Raw genomic sequence first — 13722 nt, 5'->3', positions numbered from 1 at the left:
GGTTGGGGACTCCCGCCCGAGCTGCTGTCCTGCCCACGTGCATGGGGACGGACGGCCCTGGGGTTGGGGACTCCCGCCCGAGCTGCAGCTGCAGCCTCGTGAGCTGTCACCTGGGAATCAGTGGAGTTTACAAACGTGCTTATCACAGCCATACTTGTGATTTGGATTATGTAATTTAATTATGTGTTACATAAAATAATGAAACCTTTGTGTAAAAGAGGAGAGTACCCAGTCCTGTGAAAACGAAACTCAGGGTTTGGGGAAGGATCGTCAAAAGGAGAGTCAAACCCCAATGCCAATTAGTTGCGCGTTACATAACTATAAACTGTAGGGGAAAATGTAAACAAGGAATCTGCATTCATGCCATCGCTTCCGTGGAAAATTCCTATTCCCCTTTCGGAACCAACCCGTACCCACAGAAGATTCAGCCCGGGCATGAGCTTATGCCCAAACCAGGTGACTGAGAATCCTGATCAGCAGATCTGTGTCACAGCGGCAATAACAAAACCGGAATACAGACTCTGCCCCTCACCTCCCCACCCCCCTCCTGCCCCAAAGCACGAGTTACGGGACTTAATGTGCGCTCAAATGTGTGAAGCAGAAATACCTAAGACGTGCCTGGGCCTTATTTTGATGACTGTCTGCTTTAGCCGATTCTTAATCTGTCTTGATTACCTGAACTGTGAAGTTTTTAATGTTACGGGACAGCGTTTATTTCGTTGACCCAAGGATGCGCTCTCCTTGCTTCCACATCTGCCTGGAGAGGTTTAGAAACAAACTTAAAGCCACGCTGGCAAATTAACGTGAAAAGGAAAACAAGTAACAAGTAACAGGAGAGGGTACAGAGAGAACTGTGTAAATCGGCCTAGTTAGAGCCAGCGACAAACAGAAATCTACAGACTTGCGGACGGAGACCGTCAACACGACTCCAAGGTACCCGTTTTGCGCTCATGGCTGAATGAGGCCGTGGCTGCTCTTTCACAAACTCACAAAGGATGTCCGGCCAGAGCCAGGGCAGAGTCAGACCCGTGGCAGCCTAAGGGGAACGTAGCACTGCTCTGCCTCCTGGCCTCCCCGCACCCACCCACGCTGGGCAGTCCTGCTCCCCTCGGGCTAAGAACGCGCGCCAGGCTGCACAAAAGTTCCCACGGTTCCAGTATCCCCCAAAGCCAGGATAAGGGCTCCTTGTTCAGTTTTCAGAAGACTCAGTGTTAAGGTCCCAAATGCATTAAAGGAGCCCACAGAAAAACAAAAAACAAAAAACAAAAACAAAATAAAGTAAAATAAAGGAGCACACAGAAAGCCAGGCAGTCGCGTGAACAGTGTGCAGTGTATGGACCACTGTCCAGCTCAGAGGCCAGTCCTGCCTCGCACTGGCCACTGGGAGGCCGGTATCCATGTTCCGGCCTAATGTCACTTCTGTCAATGACCAGCAGCCTGAGAACTTCAGGATTCAAGAGGACGTTGTGATGAGAACACTTTTTTTTTTTTTTTTAGTTTTTTTAAATATTTATTTTTAAGAGACAGACAGAGTGCGAGTGGGGAAGGGGCAGAGAGACAGACAGAGAGGGAGACACAGAATCGGAAACAGGCTCCAGGCTCAGAGCCATCAGCACAGAGCCCGAAGCGGGGCTCCAAGCCACCAGCTGTGAGGTCGTGACCAGAGCCAAAGTGGGACACTTAACCGACTCGGCCACCCAGGCGCCCCTGTGATGAGAACATTGTCAAAGGACACATTTCGGCTACTCTGTAATTGGTGGTGAATTTGCAAGTAAGCTGCATATTGAGAAGTGGGACTCCAATGAATTGCAAAGCAAGCCTTGCCCCCAGGTTTAGTCTATGCAGACAATGTCTTCACAGGAAACGTTTAGAAAACCGATAGTGTTGCATATACCATCAGGAGCCTATCTATGCTGCCTTCTCGCTCCACCTGGATTGTTCCAGAAGCCATGGAATTCCTTGCTGGAGCCTCTCCTCCTCCCCGGACATCTGGTGCAGGTCAGCATTTCACAGAGAAGTCCTCCTCAGTCACTCTCCTGCTTTGAACACAGGAGGAAGATCAACCTCCCTCGCGTGGCACACAGGGCCCTTTAAAAGCTACCCCCGGTCACCTTCCTACTCCCAGCCTCCTGCCACACAGCCCCACACGTTCCTGCTTCTTCCCTCTCCCTGGGATGCTGCCCGCTGTTCCCACGTCATTCAACTTATCACACGCAGAAAATTCCAGGAGCAGATCAAATGGCATCTTTTATCAGTAGCTTGCTGTGTATCTCACACGTACCTTCCATTTCTCAGCTCTGTGCTCCCATAACATTCAATTCCCATCTCTATGACAGCCCTTTCCACACCGATTACAGCCAGCTCCCTGCCTTCCCAGCAGGCTGTCAGCCTCTCCAGAGCACGGACGCTATTTCCTTCATCTCGGGTCTCAGTGCCTAGCACAGGGCTGGATCACGGCAGATGTGCGAGCTAATAATGATGCTGACAACTGAAATGATCCTGCCATAATAAATGTAGCCACAGCTAACACTTACTGATTACCCAGGAGGCACCAGAACTGTAGGTATTTGATACATTCTATACAATTTCATCTTTGCACAACTCTGAGGACGCAGTGCTTTCTCATACATAGATATTCTGAGATCTTAAACTGTTTAAATACTTTTCTCAAGCTCTCAGCACTAATAGGGGGTGGAATAATGATTTAAACGAGGTCTCCATGAGTCCAAAGTCGATGTTCTGCAAATTCAACCTGCAGGATGCTCTGATTTGTTCTGCATGTATTATCATTTTCACAGTTTAACATTCTACATCACTATGAAACAGATTCTAGTGGCATAAAAACATTCACATCTTCTTGGTGTTACCAAAAAAGTCCTAATATTGACAATAAGCTCCATAATTTGCAATTTTAAGCTTCTCTGAAAGATGTCCCATTAATACACCATAAGCTATTAATAAACATGTAAGCCTTCTATGTTTAGCCTACTATAGACAAAACTTCTTAATGAAACATTTTTTTTCTTTTTTCATTGTTTTAGGGGATGAATGGTGGGAAGCATAAGGAACAGGTAGAGTTGTTTCCTGGAAACGTACTCTACTCGTAAGTTAAAAGTTAATCTGAATCTCACATAAAGAGAACATAATATTGGGGCACCTGGGTGGCTCAGTGGGTTAAACGCTGACTTCACCTCAGGTCACGATCTCACAGTTCATGATCTCACATAGGAGTTCGAGCCCCGAGTGGAGCCCCGAGTCAAGCCCCCAGTCAGGCTCTGTGCTGACAGCTCGCAGTCTGGAGCTGTAGCAGGATTCTCGCACAGAGAGTCCTGATGCTGAGGCTTTTCTTTCCAGGAAGCAACTTTACTCCTGCTGGTACTGCTCAGTTGCGTTCACACCCGGATTACTGAGCCCCCAAACAGCCCATGGGGTAGTTTTTAGTATATTTTCCACTTCTTTGTCTCCCATATATGGTAACACACAAACATGCGGTCTGACTGAGTGGTCTCATGTTACAAGGTCATGAGGGATGTTCTCAGGTGCACACAGAGCCAGGTTGCCTTGACGATTTTTTTTGCTCCTTAGGGAGGGGACCCTATCACAGAGCCTGCTTCAGATTCTGTCTCTCTCTCTCTCTCTCTCTGCTCCTCCCCCGCTCATGCTCGCTCTCTCTCTCTCTCTCTCTCTCAAACATACAATAAACATTAAAAAGTAATTAAAAAATTACAAAAAGAGACCATAATACTAATACTTTACTGAAAGACATTAACGATACAGTGAATGAGCTTCGACTTTCGTTCTGACGATAAATTTAGAATTGTTTGTCCTTTCGGCAAAAACTAACTTTTGTTTTCATTTCACTACTTTGCTCTGCCTAAGAAAGCCTGTGTGACGGATGGCCTTTTCCGAGGCTTTACATCAGAACTTGTGATCTTATCACATCAGTGAAAAGGCCTTTATTAGGATACCAGGGAGCATGCGTGTGCCAGGCACGCCAGCCCCTTGTCTCCTAGTTGAGACGTACTAGCAAGTACTTAGCAAAGAGGCAGCAGTACTGAGCCACAAAGGGGGCTCCTGCTTCGTGTCTAGCAACCCCTCCTTTAACGGTTGAGTCCTCCCGCCCTGGCAATGACCGCAACCACATCCCCAGGCAGCCAAATCTGTCCGCGCAGAGCTCTCCTTTAACGCTTCTCCCGCTCCCGAGAAACGTCTACGTCCAGGCAGCATTTGCACACTTACTTTTTCAGTTTTTGTCGAATCCCTGCGTCTTTAATCTCGTTCCGAAGGTCCTCGAACCTCTCCGCCGAGCTCAAGTTGCAGAACACCCGGAAGTCGGCGTAGGGGGGGATGCCGTGGTCTCGCCCCCTCTGGATGTTGGTGGCCGCCAGATCCAAGGCCACGGAGCGGGCGCTGGAGAAGAGCTTCTCGGTCAGCTCCGGGCTCAGCAGCTGGGACGGCACCCGCAGTTTGGCCGCCGTGCCAAACAGCCCCCGAAGGAGGGGGTCTATCCCGCCCTCCTCGATTATCCTGGACGGCGCAAAGAAGGCCTTGTGCAGTGGCAGGTGGCCTTCGGGGATCTCGCCGAAGCTGCCGTTCAGCCGCTGCAGGACCGGGTTGATTAACGTGTGGCCGAACCTGAAGGCCGCGGTGGCGAAGGAGTTCAGGATGCCCGCGTTCACACTGGGGTCGTAGCCCCGGTACCCCCGCAGCAGCCTCATGCCCGGCTCCCCCAGGATCTTGGGCAGCCAGTGGCTGTAGGTGATGTGCTGCAGCTCGGCGCCCACGATCTTCCTGGCCTCGTGGTACAGGGTGTCTCCGTCCCAGTGGGGGTTCAGGGCGCGCAGCTCCGCGGCCAGCCTGTTGTGCTCCCGGAGCCACAGCGTGTGCATGGCCGTGAGCGCCGGCTGCTCGTTGGCCCGGTGGTCCCCGGCCAGGAAGCAGGGGCCGCGGCCGGCCCGCCCGGGCCCTCCGCACTCGGTGGGCGGGCCCGGCGCGAAGGGCAGCAGGTGCTTTCCCGAGGGGGCCCACGGCGGGCCGGTCCTCAGGAGCCCCCGCGGCGCGGCCAGGTCCCGGAGCGCCCGGGACTCCCGCTCCGAGCTCCCGTACACGTTGGAGCCGTCGAGGTAGGCGGTGAGCTGGTTGGCCTGCTCGCGCGCGTACACCGAGCTCATCGCCGGCGACGTCGCGCCGCTGCCGCACACGGGGCTGGAGCGCGCGAAGAACAGGCAGGCCGCGTGGGCGCGGCGGGGGTCGCCGTCGGGCAGCTGGATGGGGAAGCAGGGGGGGTCGTTCGTGCACACCGCGCTGCACGGCCGCCCGTCCGAGAAGCGCGCCGTGCTCAGCGCGGGCACCGTGTGGCCCAGGTCGTGGTCCAGAAACTGGCCCCACTGCATGAGCATGTGCGTGTACCGGTCGTCCGGGGTGACCGTGGCGGTGGCCGCCAGCTCCGTGGACACCAGGCTGGGCGGCGGGAGGGGCTGGCGGCCCGCGCCGCGCGGCAGGTTGAAGCCGTTCTCGTAGGCAGGCTTCAGGATGCGCTCGAAGGCCGTCCGGGACGCGCCCCACGCGGGGTGCTGCAGGTTGTTGCACGTGCCGTCCGCGGCTCGGTACTTCTGGTGGAAGCACAGGTCCGAGCAGTCGGGCACCTGCCTGTGCGCGGTGCAGCCCGACAGGTTGGCGAGGAGGCTGAGGTAGGGTGGTGACACCAGGTCGTTGTAGCGGAATTCTGAAATGCAGAGCAGCGGGGGAGGGAGTGAGGACAGCGGTCCCTGGGGCGGAGGGAGGGGAGGGACCTCGGACCCAGGGGCCGTGGGGACGGGCCACTCCGGGGGGAGGGGGGGGCCACACGTCTTTCCTACATCTAGCAGGATTTCATTAGAACAAAACCGAAAGTTCTAAGTTCTAATAAAAGGGGGGGGGGGCCGAGGGGGTCGCCTGGGTGGCTCCGTGGGTTAAGCATCCGACTTGGGCTTAGGTCATGATCTCACAGTTCGTGGGTTCAAGCCCCACATCAGGCTCTGTACTGACAGCTCAGAGCCTGGAGCCTGCTTCAGGTTCTGTGTCACCTCTCTCTGTGTGTCCCTCCCCCACCTGTGCACTCTGTCATTCTCTCAAAAATAAATAAACATTAAAAAACTTCTAATGGGGGTGGGGGATGCTTAGTGATGCCTCTCTTAGGAGCAATGACTACCTGCTAGAATGAACAAGAAAGGAGAGACACGTTCCAGTTCTCCTCAAACTCCTAGTTCTGCGACTTTACCGATATAATGTTGGTAAAGATTTGTTATCACAAGATTGTAACTTTTTTTCCCCCCAGTTCAGAATCCTTTCTTTCAGGTTTTATGCTCCTGGAAGACAGGGTCTAAGATGTGTTCGTGGGGATGGTGTGAATATTAACCCGAATGATATCTGACATGAAGGGGTGAAGCAGTAACTTCCAAACTATTACAAACTGTCACTCCCCAGGGAAGGTCCCACACAACCTGGAGGTGTTCTGGAGCCCCTCTTTTAACAGAGCTTAAAAAAACTTCAGCATAATCCTAAATCTTTGAAGACTGTTCACTAAGTCCTGTTTGCTAAGAGTTATTATCCCTAATGAATCATCAGAAACTGGCTCATGATACCAGGACCACTTGTCTTTCATCTGGATAAGCTGGTCTCCGGTTGGGCCGTCAGATACCTTAATCTTGGAAATGTACAACAATCTTCCTGTATATAAAGACTTAGATCCTAGGTTCACTTTCAGGGCAAACTGATCCTGGAGGGAAAAAACGGCCTTTAACTTCACAAATAGTAAGACAGAGGTAGAACAACATAGTGGGTTTTTTCTTGGGAAAATTTTGCTAACGCCCTTTCGTATTTTAAATGAGAATATATACTCGGTTTGGCAAAATAAGCATCATGCACAGTGGATGCGTATTTTAGCAAAGCTAAATCTGTAGATATTGATTGCTTATTTTCTAGTTATGTATCTAGACTAAGTTATTCTTGAAAATTGCTTCTTCTAATAGATATGTGTGAGAAGAGAAATCAAAGACCCATTGTCCTGACCTGAAACTTAGGAATGTAGAACTGGGCTTTCGCAGACCTGACCTTGGCTAACTCATGCTAGTAAGACTCAAAATTTAGCAGCCAGAAATTTGATTCAAGTGCTAATATGGACTCTATGGAAATTTCACTTGGATATTTCTCTTAAAGAAGCTCTGAAACCCAAGACATAATGGACCACTAGGGGCTATTAAACAGAGCTTTGGAAAAATTGTATAGGGCACTAAGGAGTGGGTCAGGCACAGAAACAGCCCTGTGCACTGTATCTTGGTTTATTTTCTGAAGGGGAATAAAGAAAGGGCAAACCTCCAGAAGTTGCTGTTGTGCTCACAGAGCACATAGTGTGTAGCAAAGAATCACATTCATTTAATTTTAAAGAGAAAGATGTAGAAAATATGAAAGATTTCTATATCAGTCTCATTTGACATTTACTAAATAAATGTCTGCTTTGGGGAAAAAATACATGAGAATTTCAGTATAGCAAAAGAGAAAAAAAAAGATTGGAAGGGATATGTAAGCTATAGATAGAGGAAGGAATTCAGATAAATTCACTGAATCATTGAGGTGATTCCCATGATAAGTAGAGGCACATTACCCTGGGAGTAAAGCCTTTTCCATAGGAAGGAGTAGTATCTTTCGGATTCAAAAAGTAAGTGCACCTAAAGTGGTTCTCCTAGATATACTAGGCATATATAGCTGGTAGACCTTGACAGGTTTGGATATATCGTGATCATACTTCTTTTGAATTACAGTTCTTACGAGAAACGTCTGCATCCATTTGGTAAAAAGCGGTAAATTCATTTCTAAATCACATGGTGTTTTGGAGAAGAAAAGCTGAGGCACGATCAGTTTCGCTACGGACAGTAGGCTGAGAACGGAATGCCTCCAGAAGCTGACCTCTGCCTTCCAGATCAACAGTGAGCCCCTGCTTCACGTGTTCCTGGATCAGCAGAAGTGTGTGCTCAAAAATCTCCCCAGCTCTGGCTGTCTCCACAGTAAACGGGTCATGCGGATAACGAAACTGAGCCAGCAGCTCAGCAGGGGTGCGAGGCTTTCTGCAAGTGACAAAAGACAGCACTGTTCACAAGGCAAGACTGCAGAATCCATGAATCTCACGTGTACTGTGCATTTAAGAATACATTTCCCGAACAATCAAGAAGGAAAGCTTCACGATAAGCTTCACAGGGGAGCTGAGAGTTCTTTTCCTATTTTGTTAGTGAGTGAGTCCCAAGTGTCAGTGGCAGTGCTGAACTCAAAAGATACATTTGTAATGAATCAATGATTTAAAGAGTAGTTTTGTATAAAAGGCAACACCTATGGTGAAAAATAAACTTGTGGGGTCCACTCATAGGTTCTAGTGAACCCTCTGAAATAGTGTGCAGTGCACCCAGTTTCTGGGTCGTGGCACTGTCTTCTCTTTCCTCATATGTAACTGCCTGGAAATTCCCATCCACCTTTAAAATCCTGCTCAGGCATCACTCTCCCCATAAAGTCTCCCTAGTAATCCCAACAAACTACCACCTTCTCAATTACTTCTGTATCGTCACATACAACTCTTACGTACGCGACGAGATGTACTTAAATTGCTGACATATTGTGTCCTCCACCACAGAAAGACTGTGTTAGGGATGAGATAATGCCTTATTCATCTTTATATTCCAAGTACCAAGCCTACTGACGAGCACACAGTAGTGGTTTGTACACATTGAAGAACTGAACTAAGTAGGTTGAAAGAATATTAGCCACTGAGAATGCAAGACTGTTTGAGAGATTTTGGTCAGCTAAGGCACATCCGGTTCTCTGTGTCTGAAATCATAATTAACTTTAGATCAGAGAACAATAGTAATCATATTAATAGCTCACTTTAATTAAGCCTTTCTATGTGACAGACACTATTGAAACAATTTATCTGTACTAACTTACTCAATCTTCCTAACAAGTATGTCCATGAAGCAGATCTCATCGTTAGCCCCATTTTCCAGGCAAGAAGGTTGAGGTACTAGGACGCTCAGTCACTTGCCCAAGGTCGCCCAGATAGAAAGCGATAAAGTGAGGAATCACAATAGACTATAAGTAGGGTGTATGGCTCTAGAACACAAGTCCATGATCAGGACGCCATGCTGTTTGTAAGTATGCAGGGGAAGAGAGCTGTACTGGATTATGGCATTATAACATATTCCTTCTTGACCAACAACTACAAAGACCGGGTATAGGCTTTGACTTTGAAGACAACAGTTCTGTTTTCTTTAATACGTTCGGGGGATGCACAGCGCCCCATGTACCTCCAGTAGGACTGACGGGGACTTTGTAGAACTGGAAGGCTTCACCATTCTAAAGATACTGGTGACTCAAATGAAAACAAACCAAAATATTACATTATCCGAAACAAAACTTCCACCTGTAAGCTGTCGGTTCACGACCAGATGTGTTCAACCTGACCATCAGTGTCAACTCTGGAACTGGCAGGAGCACTGGGTCTGATAGTTGTGGGTGGTTGAGGACCTAACAGAGCCCACTGCCCGATCCCTATTGTGGGGCCACACAGAGCAGACCTGTGATGTAAATTTCTGCCATTTAGATCCTATGCGGAATAAGTTTCATTCTCTTTGAGGCTGAGCTGGCAATGGTGGCCAGCCCAGAGGGTGATAACACAAAACTGAAGAAAACACCTACTTTGGCACTTTATGCACTATGCCTGCTGTGATTTATGGAGATTATAAAAACCAAGTAGAACTGAAGTGAAAACAATTTTGCAATCAAAATAAAATAAATTCTTACTGTGAAAACAAATGTCTTCGTGTGGAGTTAATTGCACTGTCAACCCTCTGTACCGCGTCAAGAATGGATGATTCGACAAAGTCATCGCCAGCTTGTCTAGCCTGCATTGCTTTGAAAATCAATTCCATGATTAAAAGTATCAAACAGACCTTGAAGTTAGGAACGATCTCATATAAATGGCATTACAAAAACTTCCAAGACAATAAAAATGTTATACAGTGTCCACATGATACTGTCCATTGCAGAAGAGTAGGTTAACGATCCCGAAGCAAAGCTTCCAGCAACAATACCAGCATTATTTAGGGAACAAAAACATTCCACAATCTAGTAAAGCTATGTGAAATATTTCTTTTTTTGTAACACCAATTCAAATGGGATCCAAGTGTGTTAGTAATTTGTCATCTTTGGAAAGGTCTGAAATGCCTATCTCTTCAGCCACCTTGCTTTAATGTTAAACATTAAAATGAAGTAAATATTATCACATCCCTATGGAGATTTCTTACAGCAAGAATTGAACTCTCAGTAAGAACTCAGTGAAAAATAACTCATGTTGTTTCTATAGCTCTTCAGTGTGTGAGAATTCTATCAATTTGGATATTATCCACAAAGGAAGCTTTTGACTTAAAGTAGAGCTGATAATTTTCAACATATTGTATCTCCTCCAGATGATGGTTTAAGAAGTTTAATGTAAAGGTAAAAATGCTAATAAAAATGATCATGGATATTTAAAATTCATATAAGAAATATAATCAAGCATATCCATATTATTTAGTTCATTAGCGAGAATATTAAAAGCATAACAAGAATTTATATGACATAATTAAAACAATAACTTCTTTGCATTGTTGAACACTGAAAGCGAGAGTAAGTATAGCTCCAACAATTGAATCTATTTATTTATTTTTTAACTTTTTTTTAAATGTTTATTTATTTTTGAGACAGAGAGAGACAGAGCATGAACGGGGGAGGGGCAGAGACAGAGGGAGACACAGGATCTGAAACAGGCTCCAGGCTCTGAGCAGTCAGCACAGAGCCCGACTCGGGGCTCGAACTCACGGACCGTGAGATTGTGACCTGAGCCGAAGTCGGACGCTTAACCGACTGAGCCACCCAGGCGCCCCTCCGACAATTGAATTTAAAGATAATGTCATTAAGGAGATACAAAAGAATGAAAACTTTAAATAAAAATAGGAAGGTGTGCGCTTTATACATTAGCACCTACGTATCATATATTGCATTATATAATATATTAAATTACAAATGTATATTTATATGTATAGAAGTACATATATATATGTTTATGTATTTTGGACTAGAGGAATGCAAATAGCATTCCACAACTGCTTGTTATAAAAAATATTCCTTTGTATCACAAAAATATACACATATTGGATTGGTTCATTGTCCTAGAAAGATCACTAACATAAAAAATTTCCAGGGTGGGAGGGAGGGGAGGGTGGGTGATAGGTATTGAGGAGGGCACCTTTTGGGATGAGCACTGGGTGTTGTATGGAAACCAATTTGACAATAAATTTCATATATTAAAAAAAATAAAATAAAATAAACTTCTCTCAGTTGGCAAAAAAAAAAAAAATTTCCAGAAAAAATACCAATAATATAGATATTATAAGGAAAACAGTAAAATCAAGGTCTGTGCTGAAAGACGTACTTGATAAACTAGATTATGGGCAGTACTTTTGAGATGGAGGTTATACTGTCAATGCAACTCAGTCTTTATCATGACCGCAATATTAAAACTCCAGAACATCAATTTTACCTTTTAGAGTTCAAAAATCACATTGGATTAACTATACATTCACTAAAGGTAATTGAAAGGAAACAGACAAACTGATTAATTTGATTACATGAAATTAACATTTTCCATTCAAGGAAAGACACAAAGGCAAAAAGGTCATAGACAAATAACATCATAGGTAACATATTTGTAATTTCTAAATCTGACATAGAATATTCTGTTTCATTCAAGGAATTCTTGTAACGCACTGAGAAAAAAATATATACAATCAAGCTGTAAAAGGGGAAACCCCCCAAAGTAGGAAGTATAGAGCAGATGTTGAAAGCCTCATAAATAAAATTTAAAATACCAGTGAACTACCATTTTATGCTTCTGGAGAAAATGAAAAAGCTGATTAATGCCAACCGTTGGCAGGGGTGAGTGGACACGGGTGGGCTGGTGAGAATGTAGCATTGACACTCCTATTTCCAAGATTTTGTTTAGTGAGCTATATATTTTTGGATTTGCTTTTACTTAGGAAATTGACATATGTGCACACCCCCTCACCCAGCAATCGCATTCCCACGTATATATATCCAGAGAAATTCTCAACAAATCCATAAGGGATACAAACGAGAATGCTCATTGCAACTTTGTGTGGAAGGAATTAGGGAAAACTTTCAGCAATGGCAGTGTGGGTGGGAAAAATGTGGTGGATGTACAGTATGAAATACCATGCAGCAGTTAAGAATTAGCTGGATGGACACATGCACTGTTGCTAAAACACGTGCTTAATGTAAGAATTACTAAGCTGAGAGAGATTACCAGAAAATGATTTAATTAAATATAATATAAATGCACTGTAGTTGCTACATACATAGTGAGCATGTGGCGAGGAGGGGTATTGGCTTATAAGCAGATGGATTAATCAACCAATTAAGCAATCAATCAATATAACTGCAATGATTATGAGAAAACAATATTCTCAAATACCTAACATGATATATACCTTGTGGTCTGTTCAAAAACAGGTCAGGAAGAATAAGCCCACTCAAATTGTTATGTTTACTTGATAATAAAGGAACCAAGATCAATCAAATCAATCTGGGCTGACCTGTTGGCTGACGAGACGTTAGCCTTTTCTTTATCGTTTCCTTTTAAGTCCCTTACCCACGAACCTCAAGTGTAGAGAGTGGCGTCAACGATGTGTTCTTATTTATGACAATTACTGTGGACCCTACACCTGTGTGCATGATACACGATCAAAGGTCTATTTGGATTTGGAAGTAAGAAGGTTATGTGTAGGGCTGAGTTATCACACGGTGCACAATGCCGGTCAAAACTCGAAAGGCGGTTCACTATGGCAGATAGAACTTGGGAAACGATATCTAAAGTTTGGGAGAGCATCGATGAACATGTTAATCTGAATTTTATTTGTTTCATAATTTTGCTTTTATTCTGTTTGTAAAATAGTTTGGCTATTGTGGTCGTATAAAATGTATAGGCATAAGGAATTTTGAAAAATCTCATCTTCATCTTTTGACTTATTCATAAAGTGGAAATAATAAGACTTGCTCAACATATAGCTCAGGCCAAACATGATTATTAAATAAAAAGGCATGCAAAGTTCTCTGAAAACTACAGGTCACGATGCAAATATTAGGTGCCTTTCAATAATTACTATGTTCAAAACCCATAAGTAATCCATACTCTCATACTATTACCAATTGCTCCTCTGTCGTCCTATCATTTCTTCAACTTGACCCGCTTTTTCTCCACGTTAATAAGAAACCAACAAGTGCAGAGATGTGAAAAGGAGAGGAAAGTAACAAGAAAAGTGGCATAATATGTAAATATTGTTTGCAATAATTAAATTATAATGTGCACAAACAGAAAGCACATAAAAGTTGTTCACAGATTATTAAAAGTACATTAAATATGTAGTATGTTCACAAAGAAAATATTTGTGGTAACAATAACTCTCACTTATGTCATTTTAATTATGAATTCTTAAGGTTTCATAGTTTTATGATAAAATAAAACTACCCTTTTTACTATTCATTCGGTCTCAGTATTGTTTTATTTGCTATGGTACAAATTGCGAAAAGATTTCCATAACGTTCTCAGAACAGCACTGCATTATTGGGAGCAAATTCAGTTTA

The 13722-nt window shown here is 44.9% G+C and overlaps 1 protein-coding gene across 1 annotated transcript in view; it reads right to left on the bottom strand.

The window, feature by feature from the left end:
* Window positions 1–13722, bottom strand: part of PXDNL (peroxidasin like) — a 360062-nt gene that overhangs the window by 65999 nt on the left and 280341 nt on the right. Inside the window, exons 15-17 of the mRNA XM_049633716.1 lie at window positions 9826–9934; window positions 7945–8102; window positions 4240–5725 (exon numbers count right to left, since the gene is read on the bottom strand). Coding sequence (XP_049489673.1) covers window positions 4240–5725; window positions 7945–8102; window positions 9826–9934 — 1753 coding nt within the window. The remainder of the gene's footprint in view (window positions 1–4239; window positions 5726–7944; window positions 8103–9825; window positions 9935–13722) is intronic.

This window comes from Panthera uncia, chromosome F2, assembly GCF_023721935.1.
Source record: "Panthera uncia isolate 11264 chromosome F2, Puncia_PCG_1.0, whole genome shotgun sequence".
In the NCBI taxonomy this organism is placed as follows: domain Eukaryota; kingdom Metazoa; phylum Chordata; class Mammalia; order Carnivora; family Felidae; genus Panthera; species Panthera uncia.
Note: the sequence above shows the minus strand (reverse complement) of the source record. Positions and strands in the feature narration are given on the sequence as shown.